Source organism: Arabidopsis lyrata (assembly GCF_000004255.2).
Source record: "Arabidopsis lyrata subsp. lyrata unplaced genomic scaffold ARALYscaffold_1, whole genome shotgun sequence".
Lineage (NCBI taxonomy): Eukaryota > Viridiplantae > Streptophyta > Magnoliopsida > Brassicales > Brassicaceae > Arabidopsis > Arabidopsis lyrata.
Genome location: NW_003302555.1, coordinates 25,836,053 through 25,862,598, shown reverse-complemented (window position 1 = coordinate 25,862,598; position 26,546 = coordinate 25,836,053). Strand labels below are relative to the sequence as shown.

The following is a 26,546-nucleotide window of genomic DNA, read 5'->3' as shown; positions in this document are numbered from 1 at the left end:
CTTGCAAAACAGTGGATGGAGTTCGATTAATCAAATGACATGCAGTCATAACACACTCACCCCAAAACTGACGTGGTAAGGTAGCTTGAAACATCAACGATCTAGCAACATTCAATATATGTCTATGCTTTCTCTCCACTCTACCATTTTGTTGAGGAGTATAGATACACGACGTTTGATGCATGATTCCCTCTTCCAGGAAGTACGATCGCAAACCCATAAATTCCCCGCCATTATCACTACGTACTACTTTCACCTTCTTCTCAAACTGTCGTTCCACCATTTTGAAAAAATTCTTAAGAGTTACACCGACTTCACTCTTTTCCCGTAACAGGTGCACCCAAACCGCTCTCGAATAATCATCTACTATTGTCAGAAAATACGCAGCACCCAAAGTAGATACTATTCGATACGGACCCCAGAGATCACAATGAATCAAATCAAAAATTCCAGCAGCTTTATTAGAACTTTCATAAAAACAATCCCGGGTTTGTTTAGCCCGTAAACAAATATCACAAACTGTTGTGGAACTAACTTGCTTTCCAATATCTAAATAACTCGATAAATAGGGAACAACATGACTAGACGGATGACCAAGACGACGATGCCATAAATCCCATGATCCTGAACTGCTCACAGTCTTGTGTATCTTCGCACCAATCACCCCTCGAAGCACGTACACGTCCCCACACTCTTCACCAACCCCAATCAGCGTCTTCATAGCCCGGTCCTGTATAACACACAACTCATCAGTGAATGTAATAGAACCCTTAACCACTTTCAACAACTTTGCAACCGAAATTAAGGAGCATGTTAAATCCTTAGAGTACAAAACTCCTTGTAGCCACAAATCACCCCCGAGACATATATCACCATATTGGGTGGACACCACATGATCACCATCCGGTAGACCGATCATACATGGATTGGTATTCATCACATTAGACAAATAGTCTAAATTACCAGTCATGTGGTGTGATGCTCTTGTATCAATAATAAAATCAACACATTCTTTCTTACCATTCAGCTTCTCATTAAGATTTGACTTTTGAGAAGCAAAGAGACCCTTGAGAGCATTCCATTGATCATCACTCATTTGTGGTAGAGATTGACGATCCAAATCAGCCGGTGTTCTTGTTGAATTAGCTTGTATTCCCCCAACAATATTTGCCTGAACACTCGTGACCGCGTTAGCCCTACCACCGGACCCACGACCACGTCCAAACCGGGCACCACGTCCTCCACGTCCACGTCCACCTCTACCGCGATCATTGTAGTCACGACCTCGTTCTCCCCACCATTCAGGAAGGCCAATTATCTGAAAGCAATCAGCCTTTGCATGCCCATACTTACCACAATAAGTACATGTCACGTCCTTCTCGCGATAAAAATTGGAAGTTTGACCCCGTTGTGCAGCCTGGACCGCAAACCCCACAGCCTCCGGAGTGGCATCACGATTCCTAGTAATCGTGAGTTGTCTCTCTTCTCGAATGATCCTTTGATAGACTTGTGGGAGCTTGGGTAGTGGTTCCATACTTGTGATAGTAGAACGCACCGTACCAAACTTCGCAGAATCTAAACCATTCAAGAAGGTATTGGTTCTCTCTTTATTACGGTCTTCTTCCAACTGAGCAGCCAGTTCTCCACAACTACATGATCGAATAGGCTTGTAAATTGCCAATTCATCCCACATCTTCTTAAGTCTTCCATAGTACACCATTACCGTATCTCCGTTTTGCCTACAGTTTGCTATATCAGCCCGAAGCTCACTGATTCTTGGCCCGTTTCCCGTAGAGAATTGAAGCTTCAAATCTTCCCACAACGCTTGAGCTTCATCCACCATAGAAATCGATGTCCTGAGAGTCGGCTCAATCGTGTTCATAATCCAAGCGATTAACATAGAATTAACCACTTCTCACTGTTCAATCTCATCATCCTTGGTAGGTTTCTCCAAGGTCCCATCAATAAACCCTAATTTCCGTTTCGTTCGCAAGGCGTTCCGCACATGCTTAGCCCAATCTTCATAGTTTTCTCCCTTTAATTGAACAGTAGTAATCACATTACCCGGTCCATCAGAAGGATGGAGATAAAGTGGAGAGGCCCTAGCCTTCTCCGCCACCGAGAGTCCACTCCCGCCGCCGCCTTCCGTAGTCTTCACCGGAGCAACCTCTTTCCCGTCAACGTCAGCCATCTTCTCTTATTTTCCCTTTGTTTGATTTTCTTCTTAAAACCCTAGCTCTGATACCATGCCAAAGGGATAAGAGAATAAAGAGAAAAGTTGTGTTCTATTGACATTGAGAAAAGGTATATATACATCCTACACATGAAACCCTAAACATACTTAGGAAAATTAACATATTAGCCTAAGTATAATATATTTACATTATAGGTCCCTAATATAAAACTCATGTTGTGAAACTGTGCGCCTTTTATTTAGGTTCGGTATGTTGTATGGTGTGAAAATCTTCCTAGTGAAAAAAATAAATAAATTGTAACTTCATACCTCAACTCAAAGGTATTAAAGGCTAAAGATACTATAATTAAAATGGGCCAACAAATTTTTTGATGGACCGAATTTCTAACCTTTATTGGGCCCAATCTTGCATAAGTTAAAATTAGTGGAACATATCCCTTTTTTTGCCTTTTCATATTGTTTACTGTTTAGTATCTTTTAAGGTGAAATGTGTGAAATTACTAAGTGTATGTGTGCTAGATCTATTTCCGACTAGTGTAGATCTTCAACAAAACCATCAACGAATCTTCGAATTTCGTCTGTGGGGCAACGTCACACACACATATGTGCCTCTCTCGATAAATCCTAGATACGCAAGTCTTCATATCACCCGTTTCTTGGTATTTATATCATGTGCCAAAAATCCTACACGACTTAAAGCATGTTTCAAATCTTTACAAGCAATTGGGCTTAGCTTGAATAATGGCCCACAACCCACATGGCTTTTTTGCTTTTATGTTACATCACGAAAGACTAAGTCTCGATCTCATCTTTCGTTCCAACATCTTGATTCATGTTCCAGCAATATCTACACTTTTAATTTGAATATGTAAGAACAATTTCTTCTCTTCTACTTTCTCAAGCATGGTATACATAAATAATTTTTTGCTAATTAAGAATGTAAATTGTGCTGATAGAGATATGTTTCGTTAACCCTATGAGTTTATGTCAATGTTGTGGTAAGGCTGTTTATTTTTTTCTTCTTTAAAGTGATAACTATTAGTTGAAGAATGATAGAATGTTATGTAAATTATAAAGTTAATTAAACAATGTTTTGAGTGAATATTTTGCTATTAGTTTCTAATACAAGCCATTAGTTTGCTATTCACTTATTATATACTTTCTGGTCGGAGTGATATTTTCGACATGGCTTCAAATAACGAATATTATTTTTCGGTGTGAAACTAGTTTGTAGAGCAAGTTCGAACAAATGGTCAAAACTTGAGTTGCACTATATATGTATAGTGAAATACTTTGGAACAACCATGTTATTCATATAGGTTCCCGACTTTCTAGTCATACAAAAAAAATACCCATCAAACTAGTCGAAAAATGAAATACGAGAAGAGTAGTGAGTGAGAAAAGTACCAAATATCTTAATATACTTTGTTCACTTTTATTTATCATTTAAAATTACAAGTGATATTAAACTAATATTCTAATTTTTAATGAGTGTTTAACTTTAGGAAATGTTCTTATTGTTTCAAAATAACAAATCCATCTCAGAACGATCCTTGAAAAACCACCGTCAACATACCTCCCGAAACCCAATTGATCCATCATTGTGTCCTGTTCAAAAGCAATTTTTAGTATACGACAAAAAGTACAATTTGCTCGACGTTTAGCCAAATTTGATGTTCTCTAAATGAAAATTCTCACAAAAAGGTAAATCATCCAAAGAATGCCAAAAACTCCACATGGATAAATCATTATTGAGAAATTTTTGCTCCGTTCAATTTTCTTTTCTAAATGTGGTATATTATATATCAGTATTTATTATTTATTTATTATTAATTATACATATGTAAAATTGTACATAGTCTACTTAAAAATAGCAATATTAGTGTAGCTCCCACTACCCAAAAGACAATGTCCATTGACTTCACAAGCTTCTTAGTCTTCTCTATTTCTATGCTCTAAAATCTCCTTATATACATAGTCCCCATACTTATCCTCAAAACTCACCACAAAATCTCATCAACTCAATGGCTTCAATTCTCTCAATTCTTCTTCTCCTTCTTTCACTTTCAAATCTCCACTTCACTTTACCTACCGGAAACAGCCACATTAACGACAGAAAATCCTTAGAAATCATTATTGGTGGTGGTGACGACGGCAATCCACCACCGTCACCGGAACCGGAACCAGAACCTGCAGATTGCCCTCCTCCATCTCCCCCTCCTCCATGCCCTCCTCCTCCTCCATGCCCTCCTCCTCCACAGCTTCCACCGCGTTCACCACCGCATCCACCACCTACGCCTAAGAAGCCGCCGCCAACACCTGATCTACAGTTTGCGAGCTCACTAATAAAGAAAGTCTATCCAGTTCTCCAAAGATTCAAGGGTCTAGTCGCAGATGATAAACTTAAGTCTTGGGAAGGACCCGACATTTGCAACAAATACCTCGGACTCAAATGTGCGACTTTTCCAGGAACCACCGATCTCGCACTCGCGAGCGTCAAGTTTAATGGGTTAAAATTGAGAGGCAAGAGAGGCAAGAAACTCCTGTTAGATAACTTCCTCGACAAGTTAGAAGAAGTCACCATCTTCCACGCAAACTCCAACGATTTCATCGGCTCTGTGCCTGACATCAGCAAGTTGACATACTTATTCGAGCTCGATCTAAGCAACAACAAACTCACCGGAGATTTCCCAACCAATGTCTTGATGAAAAACAATCTCACGTTTCTTGATCTCAGGTTCAATCAGTTCTCAGGCTCTGTTCCTCCTCAGGTCTTTAATCTCGACCTTGATGTCTTGTTCATCAACAACAACAATCTTGTTCAGAAGCTTCCAAGCAATCTTGGATCCATCACTGCTCTTTACCTCACCTTCGCCAACAACAGGTTAGTTTCTTCTTTTTTTAATCGTCAACTCTTTTTAGATTGATAAATAATTTATTTTTCATATAATATTTAACTCGGATTGTATTTTAAAAAAATCAGTCATAATTTACTCCGTAAAACAGCAATGAAATTAATTTCTGTTACGAGTAATAAAAGGAATTAAAAAAAAATCAGCTGATTTAGTAACAAATTACAATGGTTAAAAAATAATTGTCAATTCAATCTAAATTGTCCTCATATTTTAATTTGTTTTTGGCCCTTATTTACAGCTACTAGAGAGAGTATGATTAATTTTATTTTTATGTTTTTTATGAATGAGTGTGTGATTATTGAGTAGCTAAATTATTATCTTTAATATTTGTTGTGATATGATATGACTTAGGTTCACGGGTTCAATTCCCGCGAGCATAGGCAACATCAAGTACCTACAAGAAGTCCTTTTCTTGAATAACCAGTTAACCGGATGCTTACCGTACCAAATCGGAAACCTAACCCGAGCCACTGTTTTCGATGTTGGGTTCAACCAATTAACCGGTCCAATACCGTACTCTTTCGGTTGCTTAGAAACGATGGAACAACTCAATTTAGCCGGAAACAAGTTCTATGGAACCATACCGGAGATCGTATGCGAGATTGCTTGTCTCAAAAACGTTTCTCTCTCGTATAATTACTTCACTCAGGTTGGTCCGAAATGTAGAAACCTCATCAAGAGAAAAATTATGGACGTTAGTATGAATTGTATACTTGATCTTCCAAACCAGAAAACGCCATCGGAGTGTGCTAACTTCTTCATGCGGAAACAGACTTGTCTTAATTCCAAGTCTTTGTTTACTGTCCCTTGTGGTAAGAATCCAAACCGGGTTAAACCGGATCAAGAACGATTGGAGGACGAAAAAGCTCGAGTTTCTCATCCGGTATCTTACAACACACTTAACCCGGACCGGATTCGGAATCTATAACCTTGGTTTTTTTATTATGAAATAACTTATATATATACCCAAGTTGTTTATAATTTGAGGTGTCTAATGCAATATAAAAGAATAAATGTATTTGTAGTTGTGTACTTTCGGATCATCACTATATGTATTTTCATTGTTGTATAATCCATCCTTTTCTTAATAAAACATCTTGTTTTGTATGAATCACTGCAAACTTGTTCATCCAATGGTGGATATCATCGGTCAGATTGCTCAAGTGTGCAGTGTATCCACTTTTGCACCATTTACTAAATCAAGAAGTTAATGGGAATCACCCTCCATAATGAGCCAACGGAAGCCCTAATCCAAAGGTTTTGTATGACATTAATGAAACATCTTTTTTACTTTTTAAGAAAGAAAATAAGAGAAATGGAGGGAAACTTCACCCAATATTGTAAGTGGAGCAAAGCAAAAAATAGACATGTGAATATCAAATGTCACAAACCATCAACATCTAACATTTAGCTGTGTTTTTATTGTATGTTTTGGAGCTTCTTAAATGGATCTACTGAAGTTATGTGGTTCCTTTTGTGACCAAGGGTTTGCAATGTTGTTATCTCTAATATTTGGCAACTAGCTAGTGTAAAAGAAACATGGAACCATGTGTATTATTGTAAATAAAGGGCACAACAATTGACATCTTATTTTTCTTTCAATTTGTTCCTTTGTCATTAAATACTTTTTGTTATTTAGAGAAATAACAACTAAGTTTATATATATATAGTTGGTGTCTAAAAAAGAAAAAAGAAAAAAGAAAAAAACAAAAGCATTCCGAATTACCGTTCTTTTAATAACTATGAATAAGGACTCTCCTTCTCCAACTTGCACTTCAGAGTGCTCTCTACCACATTTGGAAAAAAAAAAAAGAAATGCTCGTTCAGTCTCTCGGAGATCGTTTGCCATAACAAATCGCTAATATATGATAATATTTGAAGATTAAGTTGGAAGAATAGGAAGAACCATGATGAGAGAAAGAAGATGTATTAGATTGATAAGAGTTAGAGTTACAAATGGAGGCACACTTTAGTACATATAGAGAACAAACTCTAGGTCTAAGGGGGTGTGTACAAAGACAATCATACCCTCTCTTAGCCTTGTAACCCGAGTAACCCAAGTAACATGTAACCCGAGTAACCCAAGTAACCTGTAACCCGAGTAACCCAAGTAACCTACATTTAACCCTTAACTATGACTTAGTTAGTGTTAAATGTCTTCTTGATTAACACTCCCCCTCAAGTTTATATCACAATGCCCAATTGTGTATAAACTTGGCACTTGTATGAATAACCTCATTAAAAACCTAAGCTTGGAAAACCACGTGGGACAAAACCAAGCTTAGGGAAAAAGAGTGTTATCCCTACAAGTTGGAGAATATTTCTCAAGGATGTGTGAGGTCTACAAGACCAAGTTTGCCATGGATAAATTGACAAACTTGGTTACTTGCTGCCTTGGTGAAGATATCGGCCAATTGGTCCGAACTCTTAGTGTAGCAAGGAAGGATTGTACCGTCTTCGATCTTCTCTCTTGTCTTGTGGCAGTCCGTCTCTATGTGCTTGGTCCTCTCGTGGAACACGGGGTTAGTAGCAATATGGATGGCTGCTTGGTTGTCGCAATGGAAGGTAATTGGCGTCTTTTGCTCGATCCCAAAGTCCTTTAGTAGAGCCTTCAGCCATGTCAACTCGTTTGTGAGCTTCTTCATAGCCCTATACTCCGCTTCAGCACTCGAACAGGACACCACCTTCTGTTTCTTTGTCTTCCAAGTTACAAGATTGCCACCAATGAAAGTGCAAAAGCCGGTTGTGGACTGCCTTGTGTTGCGATCTCCATTGTAGTCTGCATCACAGTACCCAACAATTTCCGTGCTAAAGTTTCTTCCCATCCAAATGCCTTTGCCGGGATTCCCTTTGATATATCTCATAATTCTCTCCACCATGCTCCAATGGTACACCGTAGGGACTTGCATGTGTTGAGCCACCTGATTCACGGCAAAAGAGAGATCAGGCCGAGTATATGTCAAATAAATGAGCTTACCAACAAGTCTTCGATACTGTTCTGGGCAATGATATGGAGTATCATCCTTCTCCCCCTTTCGATTGACCTTGTATCCTTGCTCTAGTGGTGTATCCACCGGTTTAGCTCCAAGTTTCCTGTAAGCTTTAGAAGATCGAGTGCATATTTCCTTTGTGAGAGAAACAGTCCCTCCTTGGATCTACACACTTCAATCCCTAAGAAATACTTCAACACACCTAAATCTTTAATATCAAAGGCTCAGTGTAAAGAAGACTTAATGGCTTGAATACCCTCTTTGTTACTGCCCGAGATAATCAAGTCATCAACATAGACCAATACCACTACTATGCCTTGATTATCTTGCTTTGTGAACAAAGTGTGGTCCGAATGTGACCTCTTGAAGCCATTTGCCAATAGAGTGGTGCTTAGCTTGTGATACCAAGCTCTTGGAGACTGTTTGAGACCATAGATTGCTTTCCGAAGCCTTAAGACCTTTCCCGGAGCCACTATGTCTTCTAAACCCGGAGGAGGTGACATGTAGACTTCTTCTTCTAACTCCCCCTGAAGGAAAGCATTCTTGACATCCATTTGCCACAACTCCCAATCCAAATTAACCGCTAAAGATAGAACCACCTTTACCGTGTGTTGTTTAGCTACCAGAGCAAACGTTTCCCTATAGTCATCACCATAAGTTTGCGTGAACCCTCTTGCAACCAGCCTAGCCTTAGACCTCTCAATTTCACCATCACTCTTGTACTTAATGGTGAATACCCATTTTGAGCTAACACACTTCTTCCCTTTTGGTAGTTCTTCTTCATCCCAAGTCTTGTTTCTTATCATAGCTTGTACTTCATCATCTACAGCATTAGTCCACTTCTCGCTTTCCTTAGCTTCCTCATAGTTTTGTGGGATAGATTCTTCATCTAACTTGCTCACAAAAGCTTGATGATCTTTAGGTAAGAGGGCAATCGAACACGTTGCTTGTATTGGATGAGCCACGGCTTGAGCATTGTAGTAGGGGATTCTAGCTTTCTTCCATTCAGAAGGAGATTTCTTCTCTCTTGTACTCTTCCTTGGATTTTCCCGTGTGTAGACCGGATCTTGTGTGACTTGTGGAGCTTGATAAGTCCCATCTTCGCTTGAAGACTCAATAACTTCTCCTTCACTAGACTGACCCTTCTCTACCACTTCTTCACTAGACTCCTCTCTTCTACCACTGTCTTGGCGATTATCCAACAGATTCTGAGATGCATCGTTATCATTCTCTCTGACTTCATTCTCATCCACATTTGGTGTTGGTGAAGCTTCCTTATCTGCCTGAGGAGAACTCGCATTTCCCAAATGCTCCAGAATGTGACGGAGACTTGCAGCTCGATCAAAGGTAGAATTAGGTAGATCTTTAACACTCTCCCAACTCTTTTCCCTAAAGTATGCCTTGTCTTCCATAAACTTGACATCCCTTGACACGTAATACTGATTGGTGACTGGATCGAAGCACTTGTAACCTTTCTGAGTTGTTGAGTACCCAATGAAAACACACTTATTACTCTTGAGTTCCAGCTTGTTTCTCAAGTCACCTGGGACAAACACAAAACAAAGACTTCCAAAGACCCTCAAATGATCAATGTTAGGGTTAGTTTTGTTTAAAATCTGAAATGGAGATTTATCATCAAGGATACGTGTCGGTATTCGATTGATGAGATAACATGCTGTCATCACCGCATCTCCCCAAAACCGCTTTGGCATATGCTTCTGAAATAACATAGCTCTTGCCACCTCCATTAAATGCCTATTCTTCCTCTCGGCAACTCCATTTTGTTGTGGATTGTATGGACAGCTCGTTTGGTGAAGGATTCCGCATTTCTCCAAGTGTTCTTTGAGCTTGTTGCTTGTATATTCACCTCCATTATCTGTTCTAAGAATTTTAATCTTTGCATCAAAGTGATTAGTCACATAGTTTTGAAAGTTTATAAACGCATCATAAACTCTATCCTTAGATGGCATCAAAGTTACCCATGTATACTTAGATTTCTCATCTATAAATGTGACAAAGTACTTATGATTGTCTCTAGATGCACAAGGTGAAGACCAAACATCAGAATGCACAAGATCAAAACATTTTTCATAAATCGCACTAAACTTAGGAAAAACAGCTTTGTAATGTTTGCCTAATATGCATGCTTCACAATTTGTGCAATCATAAGAAAAACCAGGCATTAATAAACTTAAAGCTCGAGAATGTGGATGGCCTAGTCTCTCATGCCACAATACAACCGATGTTTTAACAGAGTTTGCAAAGATAGAAGAAACATTATTCTTAGAAACAGAATTTAAAGAGATGTCTTGAAACACATATAAGTCATCCTTGGTGCTTCCTTGCCCAAACACTTTTCCACTCTCAATATCCTGCAACTTCACGTCATTAGGACTAAAAATAGCTAAACAATTCAAGTCCTTAGTCGTTTTCTTAACAGAGAGAAGATTTGAAGTGAACTTAGGCATATATAAAGCACTAGACTTCTTATTGAACAAATCTATGCAACCTATGCCTTCTATTGGAACATTATGTCCATTTGCAACTTTAACATTACCTAAGGCCGGTTTAATGTTCTCTAACAACCTAGGGTTACTAATCATATGGTGAGAAGCCCCTGAATCTAATACTAATGAATCTTTATCACGAGTATTAGAAGTTAAGAGAGAAATACCGCCAGTGTGTAATTTAGATGCAATGGATTGGAGGAGAGACTCGAGGTCAGCCTTGTTCATGACAATAGTCTCCTGAGCTTGTGAGGTAGATGCGCCACTCTTGCCTTGTGTAATGGCCTGCATCGCTTTCTCTTGCCCGTACTGAACCATAGCTCTTTCTTCATTCTCTGACCCACCATCACTTCCATTAACCGCATTCGCATTTGGCTTGAAGTTCTTGAATTTTTCCGGTTTTAAATGGGGATGAAGAAGCCATCATTTATCCTTCAAGTGACCTTTTTTCTTACAATGATCGCAAACCAACAGTTTCTTGTCACCTTGTTTCACTGTCCCAACTTTGTTTGCCGTAGGTAGGTTCTCCTCTTTGTTGCCAAAAAGACCTTGAGAACCATACTCCCTTTGTATCTTTGAACATACTTGCTCCAAGGTTGGTACTTTGTCATCTCTCAAGATATGTTGAATCACGTCCTTGTATGTCGAGTTCAGCGTCATCATTAACCCAAAGACAAGATCTTGCTCTCTTCGATCTTTAAGTGTCTTTGCCTCCGTGGTGAATGGTCGTAGCATTTCCAGCTCAGCTACAAGTGATCTATACTTCCCAAAGTGAGTATTGAAATCACTTTCATCTTGGAATAGACTCCCTAGAGCCTTCTTGATCTCATAGACCCGAGTCAAGTTTGATTCATTTCCGAACACATTCATAAGAGTATCCCATAGCTCTTTAGATGTTTCGCAATATGAGTATCCTTCTAAGATTGAAGCCTCAAGTGAGCAATGTAAAGCACTTAGGACGTTCAAATCATCTTGTTTCCAAGTGTCTTTATCCAAGTTCTCATCAATTGCTTTCAACTCTTCAAAGGTAACCTCTATGTGTTTCGTGAGCTTTCTTCCCCCTAACACATTCGTTGTGGTTCTCTTCCACAAAAGGTAATTTTTACCATTCAACACCACTGGAAATTTCAGCTCCTTGTACTTCTCACTCGTCTTGTGAACCGTAAGAGACATTTTAACCCTCTAAGCTTAGAAATTTCAACCAAAGATGTGACCTTTTCCCGATCAAAACCCAAAACCAGAAGCTACAACCTATGTCACGTCCCTCAACCAGAAGATTCCAAACCTAATCAAGATAAAGTTCGCACCTTTAACTGAAGAACCAACAGAAACAACACAGATTGCTTCGCCGGAACACCCATGGTGTACTAGGCTATCAACCTCGTATTGCAAAGCGGGGAGAATTTTCTAAGTAGTTTTGACCATGTTGTGACTCATTCAGGGGGAGAATGATGATGTGTTTCGTGATGTTGTTTTGGAGTTAGAACTGTTGAGTTCACAAACATAGTCAAAAAGGGGGAGAATGAAGATGTAGCTGCAGTCTGATTAAGTTGTTGAATGAGTCAAGAAGTAATACAAGAGTTTGTCTGATGGAGTTGCTGAATGATTCAAGAAGTAAGTCAAGATGCGACTGTTTTTGTGTTAGTGTCGGTTTCTAGAAGGTTTGAGAAGATATGTTTGGAGCGTGTTTAGAGGATGAATCACAAAGGAAAAAGGACTTAAAGAGATTTGGAAGACTTGATGAAAGTGGAGTTTGGTGAGAAAAAGGAAAAGTATAAAAGGAAATTTACTTTTTCTTATGGAAATTGGAAATCTTCTCCTATGGTGATTAGGAAATCGTTTTGGCTATATAAGGAGGAGTGGAGGACGTCTTGGAGAAGTAAGAGAGCTGAGGCATATAGGCAAATCATTGAGAGCTTTCAGAGGGTGTGTGCGACATAGTTTCGCGGTTTTGTGCAACTTAGTTTTGCGGGTTTTGTGCTTGTGTGATCAAGTGGTTTTGTTTTGAAGTCTAGGCTCAAGGGGAGTTTAGCTCAGGGTTAGGTTATCCTGATTAAATCTAGACTCAAGGGGAGTTTAGTTAAGGGTAGAGATTATCCTTAAGGTTTCACGTTATAGAAGGGAGCGGTAAATCAAGAGGGTTGGGCTTGTTTTACGCGTTTGCGAATTGTTTGTAATTTGCTTTCTTGTTCTAGTGGAATCGAAATCTGGACGTGGTCCCGGGGAGTAGGAAAAACCGAACCTCGTTAACAAATTTCTTGTCTCGTTTACTTTCTACAATTTATCTTACCTCATCCGCACTTACAATTGGTATCAGAGAGGGTTCTCGATAGAGATTTAGTCTTGTTTCGAGTAGATCAGGGTGAGGTTCTTGAGCTAATGTATTAAATTTTAGATGACACAAGTCACAACATTTTATCGCGTTTAAATCCTAAATGGCATCGGTACAACAAACTATATTACATTTTGTGGTCAAATAAAATAACTTTTTTTTTTTAAATCAAAATTTAACATGTTCTAGTTTATATTTTTAGTTATTAAATAACTTTGTTTGACATTTTTATTCACCTGTGCTTTCACTTTTCGTTTATTCGGTGACTAGTTCGTATGTGATTAGGAAATTTAGAATAATGAAACTAACCATTACATACACTAATCTAAAAAAACAAAAAACAAAAACTAACCGTTACTACACGAAAAGCTTCAAACTTTATGGAAGAGATGACGCAAAGGTGACAACAAACGCAGAAAGCCTTTTGGTTATGGGAGTTGCTTCTGGTGGCTCAGTCTTTCTTACTATCCACACTTGCCGTCACCCTGCAGATTATATTGAAAATTTTAACAAACCGTCGAATTTACATAACGACTTCAGATTCAAAACAGGTAAAGAAAACGACCTTGCACGCTGCAAAGTTATCGCAACCGCATATCAAATTGCCATTCGCAACATCAACTGCTTGGGGAGCTCCTCCACCATCGCTTCTCTGAACTCTCTCACACACACACAAATTAATAAGACGAGTTCCAGACAATCTTCAAAACCTACAACTACCAAAATAGATGTACCTTGTAGAAATCGACTGCTATGAAGTTAGGCCATCGCTGTCCCGCGGCTTGGTAACATGTCTTGATGGATTCAAGAAGAGAAGCAGAGTTTTGTTTACATGCTACTATCAAATCCGCAGCATCAGGGAAATGGTTCACAAGCACAAGAGATTTCGATTTATCGCTCATCGGTGCTGATTGAGCTCTATTTGGACACACTCCTACCTTCAGTCCTCCATTTCCATCTACAATTTGTTTTCATTCATTAACAAAAAAAGATATTCATACAAATTTAAAGATTAAATGCTTTGCATCATATATAGGACTCACATTGATTCTCAACCATATACTTCCATTGATATGCGATTCCTTCGGTTGCTTCTTTATGTGAATCAGATGTAAAAACAAGCAACCGTTGGTTTTGTCGTACCATGTCGTCAAGCCTTGGCCAATCCCCTCCATTTTTGGGCATTCTTGCTACCGGAAACATGAACTTTCGTAGCCCAGCTGCATCAAACACTTTTGTGAGACCTTTAGGCGATTTCACATAGTCTTCAATTATAATCGTTACAACTTCCTCTGTGTTCTTCTCTAGAAACACTTGAAACTCCCTTAAAATGTTAATCGCCGGTTGCTACCACATTGCACACAAAAACAAAAGATCTTCAACATTTTCGCGATGCACCGACCTTTCTATACATCAAACCAAACAAATATTGTATCAAAACTTACAAAAGCGGTGAAATTGAAACATGTTCCGTCGAAAGAATGGCAAAGCCAGATATCGTTTTCGAAGTCATACATGTCGAGCATAAACCCTCTTACACCATTCTGCGATAATCCAACAAAAAGATTCACACTTTTGAAAGAAATCTTAGAAAGGTTTAATAAAAGTATGAAACTTTGTTACATTGAGTTGGCTTGTGATTGAATCTTGCTGGTTAGTAGGCGCCAAGATCACAGAACCGGTCCTTGATACTTCCCCCAATCGAGCAAAGGAGTTGTGTGTGGTTAACCATGAATACTTGTTGAAAGGCAATCCCTTTGCCTTGGAGATGGGGTTTATGGGTTGGGTCCGGGAGCATCTAGGTCTAAAATCAGTGTTGGCTATACATGTTTCGCAGTGTAATCCAACGTCACAGTTGCTGTTTGTTATACATGTTTTTCCTTCCTACGATCCAAAACAAAATAAAATCAATAAAGAAATATAAGATATTTCAAATGAAATGACCCAAGAAACAGAGGATCTTGATTAAAACAAGATTTTTAGACTACCAATTTCTATAGTTCTGGCTGAGTTAATAGTATGTTTCTCCAAAACTAATAAAGATCCTCTGTTTTTTGGTCGGAACAGAGGACAGACACAAATGTAAGTGTTGTAAAATTTGATGAGATTTGTTTACCTTGAGAGCAGAGGAAATCTTTAAAAGGAAAGAAGATTGAATCAGAAGAGCTATGAGAAGGAAGAGTAATGATCTTTGAAACATGGCTATCTTCGCCAAAAAGTAAAAACCCAAAAATTTAAGAAGAAGAAGAAGAAGCAAGAAGCTACTTCATCATGATGTTTGATTAGATTGGTTGGTGGTTTGCATTTGCGTGAAGATTCTTGTGACCAAGAAACAACAAATAAAATAAAATGAATAATGAATAATGAGAGGATTTTAAGGATAAAAATAGAGTGAACGGAAGTGCGCGTGTGTCGGTGAAGTCATGATGATAATAAATGCTGCAAAAGAAGTGGCTTTGTTGGTTTGCCACTTTTTCTTTTTCATGCACTTTCTTTCATTTTTTTTTTTCTTGCATTCTCAATATATATATATATATATATATATATTTTTAATTTTTTTTTTCTCAAAATATATTCTTTCTAAATAATCATCATTGGTCTAGAACTCTCGACCAACTGTGCTTTTTTCAAAACTGAAACCCGAAAAGAGCCTTTCCATTATCATTAAAGATATCATTCTAGTTTTTGCCTGCAACTTTCTTACATAACAATTACTCCCTCTGTTCCTAGATATTTGATGTTCTAGAGTTTTAGTTTGTTCCACAAAGTTTGATTTTTTAGATTTTTGTTTTATTTTTAATTGATTAAAATTAATATATCGTAAACTTCAAGACGTAATGATTAACTGTTTTCTAATACTATTGGTTCAAAGTTATTAAAAAATATTTAGTATAAAAAAGTAATTGACAAATAATTAAACAATGATTGTTTCTTAATATATGTGAAAACTCTAGAACATCAATCTTCTAGGAACAGAGGGAGTATAATGGAAGAAGGACAATGATAATAAAATGTGAGTTATTTTGGTAATTGGGTTTTACATAAAAGGAAAAAGACTAACACAATAAGCTTAGACGATGTTACGGCAAATATGGCATGACAGCATTTAGCCCAAACAATTTGTAAAGTTTGCACGCAATTGCATACCTTCTTTCCGAACAAAGCTTGACACGTCAATTTCCCCATTTAACTATTTTCACATTTCTTCAAAATTTGTTCTATAAAACCATTTTCCATTCAATCGGCCCAATCTAAGCCCACTTTTCTACGTTTATAAACCAAGTCACAAATGTCCTAAACCAGTTCACATATACAGTTTGGTCAGCTTTTTCTTATCAAAGGATTTCGGTTCGAGTACGGAAAAGTTTGGGATAGGTATGAATCCAAGTATCCAGCTCGAAGCTGTAAATTATAAATCATGGAAATTTGGCACAAGGACAAACGAATTTCATATAGTTTGAAAAACCTTGTTTTTCCTTTTCAAAATCTTGTTTTTACTGGGGTAGGGACCCAAACCCTGAGCTCTTAAGCCTCTAAATTCACACTCACATTTGTACTATTCGTGAAATCTTTTCTACATTGATTCTTTTACCATTTATGAATTTGCAAACTCAATCACATGTGTAACCTTTCCAACTATCACCCAATCTACATAATCATGTACTTAGAACCGACTCAATAATAATTACCCAAGTTATTTGTTAGTTACAAAACGGAACACATATATTGTTTCATTTAAGATATCCACATTGTATCCAACCCTACGTATGACCATATAAACCCATTGTATATGGCATTACTAGAATATTTTAGGAAAAAAAATGCATACAATAAATCTAAAACCTAACAAAAAAATATTGCAGTTGAGGGTCTGAGATATGACAGGGTGTTGCACATGTGAGTGACCCTACCAACGTTATGTAGACCATTTCCATTTGGGTTCACATTGCTTCTTCCATTTCAATATTTTTGAATTCGATTATATCGAAAACTAAATTTAGGATCAATCCCAAAGCACTCGAACCCATTAGTGATTTTATCCCTATGTCGCTTTCACTTCACCAAACACTTCATAAATGCTTGTTTGTTTATTTTTTTAACAAGCAATATATACCTTTCTTTTTCTCCAAGAAAAGAACAAAGGGCGTATAATTATTCGTTTTATTACAAAGTAGAATATTTGTTTATAAAATTAATTTTGAACTAACAATTGTAGTTACAAACTTACAATCATACAACGGATGTGTTTTTTTAAAAAAATATTTAAAACGAATAAAAAAAATAAAATTTAATAATTAACGAAATGGCATGACATGAAACATCATGATACAAACATGCGACCTTCATTTTAATTTGTTTTCAATTTTTAAACCGACTACTAATCATGTATTTGTGTTGTGTTGGTCCAAATCATTCCACATGAAAGAAACTAATCAAATACAAATTTCTGAATATTTAAATTTTTGTGTTTCCTTAAACATTCACAAGTTAGTAATGGTATCTTATAGATAAAAAGAAACTAGTGGGTTAAAAACGAGAGGAAATAATAAAGTTAGGGGCTTTATTACAATTTTAGTGGTTTCTGATCACGAATTGAATAGTTGACAAGTCTAGAATTTGTCTTTTTCCCTGTCACTTGTCAGTGAGTATACAAAACTATACACAGAGAGCCCTCGAATGTCATATTCACACAGGGACCTTCCGTTAAACTCCTTTTTATAATCTCTCATTCTCTCTTCTCTCTCTCTGGTTGCTCTTGGCCATGGTTGTGAATAGTCAAGCTTTCTTGTTGGCATTAATTGCATTACTTGCTACCCAATTGCCTTCACTAATGGCTTCAGGTTTCTCTTTTTCGATTTTCCTCTGTTTTCTTCTCTCTTAAAGCTTCATTTTTAATCCTTTTCTTGCCTAAATCAGGATAAGATTATGAATGTTGAATTTTTTGAGCTTCTGGGTTTTGCAAATTTTGTTGCTTTCTTAGACTATATTTTGAGTTCCGATGGAAATTCGCATAATTTAGGTTCATTAGTTGCTTACATGCAAATACTCTGTTTGTGAATGGAAACCAGATCTTGAGAAACCATAAAAATTCAAGCTTTGTTTTTTTTTTTCAAGCTATTGTGGTTAGAAAGTTAAAAAGCTTGAAACTTGTGGACCAATCTTTATAGGTTTTGAAGCAAGTCTTCGTTGTGTAAATAAACTTAAAATGGGTTCTTCTTTCTTTCAGTTTCAGACACTAATGCTGCATTGTCATGTGTGTTTGCAGATTGTCCATTAGATTTCAGTGCATCAAATTTCACTCTAGTAGCTTCTGTGTGCTCCAACATAACCAACAGAGGCAAATGTTGCCGCTACATGAACGCCTTTGTTGCGGTATCTGTGGCTCGTTACGCGAACTTGTCAACTAATCTTGGAGTCACGTCAGATTTATCTGAAATCTGTATTGCTTCCATCTCTAGAACCATGGAGAGCTATGGAGTCTCAAGAAATGCCACTAGTTTCTGCGGTTTGGGAACCAAGATCCTTGTTAAGTATGACTGTGAAGGTCGAACCACTGTAACACAAATGCATCAGTCTCCGGGATTTGGACATGTTTCTAGAAACTGCAGACTCCCATTTTCTCCGGGACACCAATGTAGGAAGTGTTTGAATTCTGGTATCACTTACCTTCGTAATCTCATCGGTGCAGAGACTAATAACATTACATTGAGTACTTGTCGTGACGCGACTTATACTACATTAGCAAGCCGAATTGACGATGCATCGGCTCTTGAACTCCTTGGCTGTTTCTTTCAAGTGACAGAGCTTAGTATTCCTTCAGGTTAGACACAAGACTTGCAATTTTCTTAGTATCACATCAGTTTCTTTAGTAATTCATTGTATATCGACAGAGTCATTTTCACCAGTGGCAAGTCCAGAACCTTCTCCAAGCACGGTTGGTGCTATTAGCCCAAGCAACAGTGATTCTCAAATGACTACAAGTAGAAGCACCAATCCATATCACTTAACAATGGTTCCAACCATTGGGATTGTTGTTACAGCTGTTGCTCTTACGCTGCTCGTAGTCCTGGTAATTCTTATCCGTAGAAAAAACCGGGAACTCGATGAATCTGAGAGCTTGGATAAGAAGTCAACAAAATCAGTTGCTTCTTCCTTGCCTGTATTCAAGATTCATGAAGGTGTGAATATAGGAAGTTGAGTTCTTTGTTTTATTTTATCATACCAAAGAAGAGACTTGAACAATCTTTTTTCTGCAGATGATTCTTCCTCAGCTTTCAGAAAATTCAGCTACAAGGAAATGACAAATGCAACGAATGATTTCAACACGGTGATTGGTCAGGGAGGTTTTGGTACTGTTTACAAAGCCGAGTTCAGCGATGGTCTGATTGCAGCGGTGAAAAAAATGAACAAAGTCTCTGAACAAGCTGAACAAGATTTTTGTAGAGAGATAGGGCTTTTAGCTAAGCTGCATCACCGTAATCTCGTTGCTTTGAAAGGCTTTTGCATCAACAAGAAAGAAAGGTGGCGAATCATACATTGCTTTTTCGCCTTCTGCATTTATCTAAAACGTAAATATAAAGTATATATTCATCTTCTTTTTCCAATCTTCCAGGTTCTTGGTCTATGACTATATGGAAAATGGCAGCTTAAAAGATCATTTACATGGTATGTAATGTATATGCTTCTTCTACATTAACTTTACGAATCCAGAGTGTTGAATACTTTTCTTCTTTCAATTTTTTCCTTTGCAGCCACTGGAAAGCCTCCACCTAGTTGGGGAACAAGAATGAAAATTGCAATTGATGTGGCAAATGCTTTGGTAAATATTCCAAAATCTTTCATCTACATTTTCTCTGTAAACTGATTTGATAATATATCTTTTACAGTTTTTGGTTCTTGGCTGCACGTTGTTCTCTCCTCCAGGAATATCTTCATTTCTACTGTGATCCTCCTCTGTGTCATAGAGACATTAAATCAAGCAATATATTACTCGATGAGAACTTCGTTGCTAAGGTATGTAGTATTTGTATCTTCTGCGTTAGAGAAACCTTTCAAGTTGTTGCCTTTCAATGATGTTTTTTTGGTGCAGCTTTCAGATTTTGGCCTTGCACATTCGTCTAGAGATGGCTCTGTTTGCTTTGAGCCTGTGAATACCGATATCCGTGGAACTCCAGGTTAGGGAGAGATACTGAACAGACTAACTTGACTACTTTTGATGGAAACAGAGTTTTAAGAATTTGAAGTTTTTTCAGGTTATGTAGATCCGGAATATGTAGTAACGCAAGAGCTGACAGAGAAGAGTGATGTGTACAGCTACGGAGTTGTGTTGCTGGAGCTCATAACCGGGAGAAGAGCAGTCGATGAAGGCAAAAACCTTGTGGAAATGTCTCAGCGGTTTTTGTTGACGAAATCAAAACACTGGGATTTGGTAGATCCGAGAATCAAAGACTCCATTGATGATGCTGGAAGAAAAGAGCTTGAAGCAGTTGTGGCGGTTGTGAGATGGTGTACCGAGAAAGAAGGCCGATCTAGGCCATCAATTAAGCAAGTCCTGAGGCTGTTGTGTGAAAGCTGTGATCAGTTGCATAGTGCATTTGCTAAAGCGGTTGAGGAAGAGATAGGCTGGGATAGTAGGAAGAGAAGCAATTCGAGAATTCAAAGAGGCGATTCCCGGATTAATGGACAACTTAATTACAGCCGGAGTTTACCTCACTCTCCAATTAATGGACTCTCATTCTGAGTTAAGTCACATCTCTATAGCTAAATAGGAAAGTTTACATATATATATGAAAATTATGAATTCATATTGAAAGCTTCTGATACTTAGCACTCTTAGTTATATTCAGCTCAAAGATTTCTACATTGTAAGAGTCTCTGTAATCTCTCCTGTACAGTAGCACTATCATCTATTACATATTAGTCTCCCAATGTCTTATTTTTGGTGATGTATTACATTAGCAGGCTCTTCTTGCTTTGACTTCACCTTCTTACCACGGACCGGTAAGGGTTCTTCTCAAGCATTGTCTTTTGGCCAGCAATGGAGGCTGCTTCGACGATTCCTTTAGCTGCAAATTCAAGTAGTATCAGTGAACAGTGTACCATCAAAGAGACAATAGAGCCACATTTAGACAAGACACAAAATGTCTGGTAATGTAGAGACAAGGATGTTGTATACATGTAGTACAAAGAAAATTTAAAAAAGTATCTCCCAGTAGAGGAGAAACGTTTTTACCTCACTATTCTGAGTTTTCATAATTTCAGCCTGCAACATAGGGAGACCTCAGTTAAATAACTGAGCCAGCTAGATTCTCTATGGAGAAGCAATAAAAAATGGTAGAAGAAAAAACCTGTTTTTTCTGCAAATCTTGATTCACTTGCTTGAGACTTTCAATCTCGGCTTCCAGTTCCAAGGTATAAGCCTGAGGTTTAACCGAAGCATCAAAATCGATATCAAAGTTCTTTAAAAGAAAACGGTAATGACAGTTTGGTTAGATTAACACTTTACCTGCTTTCGAGCCCTTGATCTAGCAGCGGATTCCCGATTCTTGATCATTCTCTTTTGCCTTCTCTCAACAACCTTCTCCAGGCCGGTATTGCTTCTTCTTGCCCGACCAAACACATAAGGAACTGGTGATGACCAAGCATTGTTTTCTGCACTGCTCGTCCCAGGAGAAGTAGCTGTAACAGTGGCCCCTGCTCCTCCCATATTACTGTTGACTGGACCATCTGCGCCACTCTCAAATAAACCCCTGTTGACCATATTCACAGGCGCTGCAAATGTTACATTCGTTTGTTTTGGAAAGATAGTTGGAGGCAGTCTCTGATGTGGCTGCTGCAACTGCTGCTGATGTGGCTGCTGCTGCATGGTTCCACCAACTTTGAGGCCTAAACCAGGTGCTTTATTCATGATCATAGAATTATTGTTGCCGTTGAACGATATGCTGTTTTGATTCGGCTGACCAAATCCAAACCCCAAACCAGCAGCCCCGTTGTTAGCATAAAACCCGGTACTACTGTTTTCGTTCTGCTGAGCATTATCTTCTTTAACAACGCCAGCACGGAGCAAGAAATCCTCCAGAGTCATTTCCCCTAAAGTCTGTTGCCTCTCAGGCGCATCCGTTCCAGTATTCCCATTGCTACCTTCTTTCGAATTCAAGTATTTCCAGACTTCATCGACAGTCTTCTGAATAAGCGTTCTAGGCAAAGTCAAGGAGCCTTGCCTCTGTAAAGCATTCCCTCCCGGAACACAACCACTAGGTCTCGCTGCTGCAACCGAAGATGTAGCAGTCATAATGGCTTGAGTATCCTCAGTAGTCCATATGTTCTTGAGTAGCTCATCTATATTCATTGACCCAAAATCTTTCCCTGGCTCACCTAATGTACTTTGAAGCTCATCAAACGTTAAGGAAAATAACGAAGACTGCCTCACCAATGGCTTTGACTGGTTAGTATTACACTCATTCCCTCCAGACAAATCGCCGCCTAAGTTGTTGAAATCGATGTGAGTACCCATACTTCTTTTCTGTTTCACAAGAAATCACTTCCTTCCAATTCTTCAGTGAAAAAAACAAACGAATCAGACCCTATTAGCTTTACCTAAGAGATAGCAATACCAGAAATATTGAAACCGGTTTAGGAGTAGATCACACAACTATGTATCACATAGTGTTTAAGTATACTTGCATAAGAGCAAGCAAAGAAGTCCAAAGCAAAAGAGAGGAACTTTCATGTAAATGTCTAAACTTTATATAGTTTTAGCCAGAAGCAACCAATCACATACATATCACAGAAGTGTGATCCAGAGAGTATAAATTGGATCCTTGGTTTCAGAGAAATCCTAAAGAAAAAGAAGATTGAATCAAAGTCCATAGCTTTGAACATTTTTGAATAAATCCAAAAGATAGATCAAGAACCCAACAAGAAGATGACAGATCTATTACAGATTCCGGAGTAAAAGCAAGATCACATAAACCCTCAGAAGATAAAGAAAAAAAAAAAAAGTCGTATCTTTAAATTCACTAGGAATAGTTACTTCTTTCATTACTACTACTACTTGATTTAGAACATAGAACAAGAAAAGACAAATCAGATAATTATGAATCGGACCAAAGAAAAAAAAAAGTATAAAACTTCAGGGGATGTGATAAGACAAAGACAGATTCCATAAGATAAAAAAAATGAAAACGGATAAACAAAAATAAGGAAGCTTTACCTAATATTATTGGCGATTGCTGAAAATAGAGAAGAGCTGCGAGAGAGACGACAAGTGTGTTTGTAGTAGCTTCGACACGAACTGGGCCATTTTAAGGGGTTAAGCTTTTTCCTCTTAAGGGTTTTTTTTATTTTATTTATTGTTTAGATATTTTGCTTTCATTTTTTGGTAATAAACTAATAAATATCCCGTTTTAATGATTGTTATATTTGTTAAAAATAGTCACTTAATTTAGCTGACAACCACGTTCATGTCTAACCAATAAGAAGCTGTAACGTGTGAGAACTTTAGTCGCTGATCGTGTCCTTTGCCTTGTTTTCTTTAAAAATGGGATTAAATCTGAGACAAATATCCCATATTAAGGGTTAAATTTTAATTCGCCAACCGATTTTTAAGAAATTTTTTAATATTGATTATGTTTTTTTTTTATTATGTGATATATACCTCAAAATTTTGCTTCAACAATAATATCGCTAAAAAATAAACTGAAATTTATCATTTCTGAATTGCACTAAAATTTTGTTTGATTTTTGGTTGGCTAATTTATCAAAACTAATTTTTAAAAATTCCAACGATCATCTGAAATTTACGAATGTCTACTCCTACTTATGGTGTTTACAATGATCAAAGAGAAAACCACGAAGATTTTCGTAGATGGTGATCTATGTCTTTGATCCACATGATGAATAATATTATATACCATCAAAATATTAAATATTCATCATGTGGACGTTATATTATTATCATGTCGGTCGGAACTCCAAAATGTTAAAATTATCTGCCAAATTAAATTTAATATCATTTTGTTGTTACTCTTTTTTTTTTTTTTTTTGGGGCAACAAACATGTTGTTGTTAGTCATGTAAGATATTTTAGGCGGAAAAAAAAAAAAAAAGTCATGTAAGATATTTTGTGTGCTTGTTAAATTGGGATTATTATTATACATAAATGCTGTTGAAAAAAAGGCAGAAGTGGGCAGTGATTCTTTTTGGACCCCATCATCCCAATGGTGTGCGAATTTTGACATCAAGCAATAATAATTATTCCAAGCAACCCAGAAGACTTGCGTCGAGTTTAATACAATTCACTTCCAAATATGGAAATTTTGCCCTCTCCTCATTTGGTAAATGGTATGTTGATGATTTCTACTTCTTTATAACTTGATAATTTATTTTATTTAAAAGAATTGTCCACTTTTGTGTCACGCTGGACTAACGTATAGAATAGGCATCAAACCATGATAGAGTCGATCTTCATTTTTTTTTGGAGATAATTGGGTTAGACACCATAATCAGATGTAAATTAGTTTTTTAGTAATTTGACACCAGATCTAAAATAATAAACTATTTAGCTTCTTATCTTGCCAACTTTAACCCTACACGCTTCTGATATTTGGACTCCGAATCGGTCCATTGCATAAGTAAAAATCATTAACTTTTACCATTCTCGAGATGATAAAGTGTGTTATATCTAAGTAGTTATTATAACTATCCGACTCTTGTTCTACTTTCTCTCTTGTTCATCATCCCCCATTTTCATTCTGTGAACCATAAGTCTCATATGCCTTTAACATCTCCGGTAACTGTTCAACCACACTCCAACAAAGCAGAAATATAGTCTTGCTTCTCTTCCTAAACGTGGCGCGGAAGAAATTATCATCATTAAAACGGTAAGCCTGGTGTAGCATGTATACAAATATACAAATATTAATAACGGTTTATATATATGTTTAAATATACACAAATGTTAATAGCACTCTATAAACGTGTTTACATGTATATAAATGTTAATAATGTTCAACATACATGTTTACAATTATACAAATGTTAATAACGCTCCATGTACGTGTTTACATGTATACAAATACTAATAATGCTCTATATATATATATATATATATATACACATAGACCGAACTATTTAACACTATAATTATTTCTAACGCTCTATATATGTGTTTATATGTATACAAATGTCAAAATCGTGTAAAATATTCATTGGGTGTCCATGATACTAGGTTAGTTGTAAAAAAATTCGAAGTTATTGGGTGTCCATGCAACTATGTTAGTTGTTTATATTTTTCGATTACCATCTAAAACTGTTTTCATTACAGATTCAAATTAGATAAAGTTCAAAGAAAATCGTTTGCATTTAATTACTTTCACCTCATTATTCTGTCAACTGATGAACATTTATTACATGTCAAGTTGTACTTTCGATGCCTTAAAAGTCAGAAGCATCTTTTTACGTACAAAGACAAACCAGGTGGTGTTTTTTTTTGTTATTAAGCTGAACTCCAGACCCATTTATCTAATTTATTTACCTTTGTTGAATACCAAAAACTCATATTGTCGATTACCTAATTTCATATCCAATTTTTGTCTCTGCACAAATTCACCATTTTTTTGTCATCTATGTGATCATTGATATTGTAATGCTAAATTTTGAATTCTTAATAAACTTCCGCTTTCTTGTGGAGCAAAACATATTATTATTACTCATTCAACAAATTTCTACTAACAAACCTCACAAATTTGTTTATCATTAAAAACAAACTTGGTAATCTAGTATGTCAGAGTAATAGCAAAATAACTTAAAAATTATCAATGGAAATAACTGAACAAGATTAATTTCGATCGAATAATTACAAAATTTTTAGTAGATTTTTCTTATTTTTTAGTCATATTCTTAACATGCTAGTTGTATATAGTGGAAATAGTTTTCACAAATGTGAAAACCTGATGAATATTTTGAATGGTAAAAAGTAGAACAAGTGTTATAGTATTTATCCTGAAGAATTTTTCTAATATTTATAAAAAAAATTTCTACTCTCATTTTTCTCTTTAAAAAAAAGAGAGTATGAATTTAGAAACATAGGAAATAAAGGGAGAGAAAATACTATAATGAAAAATGACACATAAATATTTGCTTAACTAATACTTTCCAAATTTCAAATGATTTTTTTACCATAGCAACACTAATTTTTGAAAGAAAAAGACATATAATCTTTTTGAAACTAACAAATAATCAAAATGTCATTTAGATTTTTTACCAAAAATATATATAAAAAATTAATCTAAAATTATTACCAATATTTCACATTCACATTTTTTTTGTTCCCACTTTCTCTCTTGTTTTCTTTTTAATTTTCTAGACGATTAGGAATCGCAAAACCCTAACCATAACCGATATCTACCATTCGCCTCTCTAGCAACAACTGTTTATTTTTATGACCACAACCGCTCATCTTGAAAAACCATGAAGAACCTTGAATCAAAAATATTCAATCTTTTCGTATTAAACACTTTCACACCAATGTCGAGTCTTGATCTTCTTTCATCGTACGTATTCCTTCTTCGAGAGTGAAGTATTATTATTGGTACTTGTTTAATTGGAT

The 26,546-nt window shown here is 36.8% G+C and overlaps 5 protein-coding genes across 10 annotated transcripts; 2 read left to right on the top strand and 3 right to left on the bottom strand.

Moving 5' to 3' along the window:
* The first annotated feature begins 4,130 nt into the window (after window positions 1-4,130).
* Window positions 4,131-6,223, top strand: LOC9327593 (uncharacterized protein At4g06744). Its single transcript, XM_021011052.1, has 2 exons — window positions 4,131-5,078; window positions 5,461-6,223. Exons 1-2 carry the CDS (start codon window positions 4,219-4,221, stop codon window positions 6,035-6,037), a joined length of 1,437 nt encoding a protein of 478 aa, XP_020866711.1. The 5' UTR covers window positions 4,131-4,218; the 3' UTR covers window positions 6,038-6,223.
* A 4,042-nt stretch (window positions 6,224-10,265) lies between these two features.
* Window positions 10,266-11,804, bottom strand: LOC110224645. Its single transcript, XM_021011080.1, has 2 exons — window positions 10,774-11,804; window positions 10,266-10,471 (listed from the first exon to the last, which is right to left on the bottom strand). The coding sequence occupies exon 1, from the start codon at window positions 11,777-11,779 to the stop codon at window positions 11,030-11,032; it is 750 nt and encodes a 249-aa protein (XP_020866739.1). The 5' UTR covers window positions 11,780-11,804; the 3' UTR covers window positions 10,266-10,471; window positions 10,774-11,029.
* Window positions 11,805-13,140: 1,336 nt separating this feature from the next.
* Window positions 13,141-15,350, bottom strand: LOC9330276 (PI-PLC X domain-containing protein At5g67130). Its single transcript, XM_021011067.1, has 7 exons — window positions 15,055-15,350; window positions 14,562-14,822; window positions 14,384-14,482; window positions 13,982-14,285; window positions 13,673-13,896; window positions 13,504-13,590; window positions 13,141-13,423 (listed from the first exon to the last, which is right to left on the bottom strand). The coding sequence occupies exons 1-7, from the start codon at window positions 15,136-15,138 to the stop codon at window positions 13,403-13,405; spliced, it is 1,080 nt and encodes a 359-aa protein (XP_020866726.1). The 5' UTR covers window positions 15,139-15,350; the 3' UTR covers window positions 13,141-13,402.
* Window positions 15,351-17,574: 2,224 nt separating this feature from the next.
* Window positions 17,575-21,178, top strand: LOC9327592 (probable receptor-like protein kinase At1g49730). 3 transcript variants are annotated; one of them, XM_021011047.1, is made up of 10 exons: window positions 17,575-17,779; window positions 18,205-18,759; window positions 18,845-19,117; window positions 19,196-19,460; window positions 19,552-19,604; window positions 19,691-19,758; window positions 19,863-19,952; window positions 20,029-20,113; window positions 20,192-20,679; window positions 20,901-21,178. In XM_021011047.1, exons 1-9 carry the CDS (start codon window positions 17,701-17,703, stop codon window positions 20,677-20,679), a joined length of 1,956 nt encoding a protein of 651 aa, XP_020866706.1. In that variant the 5' UTR covers window positions 17,575-17,700; the 3' UTR covers window positions 20,901-21,178. The 3 variants fall into 3 exon arrangements, with proteins under 3 accessions (XP_020866706.1, XP_002894214.1, XP_020866707.1); XM_002894168.2 differs by having other exon boundaries at window positions 18,830-19,117; XM_021011048.1 differs by lacking the exon at window positions 17,575-17,779 and adding an exon at window positions 17,799-18,106 and having other exon boundaries at window positions 18,830-19,117.
* LOC9330275 (ABSCISIC ACID-INSENSITIVE 5-like protein 4) lies at window positions 20,697-23,307 on the bottom strand. Of its 4 annotated transcripts, none has more exons than XM_021011063.1 (5): window positions 23,152-23,307; window positions 21,445-22,535; window positions 21,287-21,358; window positions 21,172-21,201; window positions 20,697-21,004 (listed from the first exon to the last, which is right to left on the bottom strand). In XM_021011063.1, exons 2-5 carry the CDS (start codon window positions 22,450-22,452, stop codon window positions 20,927-20,929), a joined length of 1,188 nt encoding a protein of 395 aa, XP_020866722.1. In that variant the 5' UTR covers window positions 22,453-22,535; window positions 23,152-23,307; the 3' UTR covers window positions 20,697-20,926. The 4 variants fall into 4 exon arrangements, with proteins under 4 accessions (XP_020866722.1, XP_020866720.1, XP_020866723.1 ...); XM_021011061.1 differs by having other exon boundaries at window positions 20,705-21,004; window positions 21,445-22,492; window positions 23,152-23,266; XM_021011064.1 differs by lacking the exon at window positions 21,172-21,201 and having other exon boundaries at window positions 20,705-21,004; window positions 21,445-22,492; window positions 23,152-23,266.
* Between the last annotated feature and the right edge of the window lie 3,239 nt (window positions 23,308-26,546).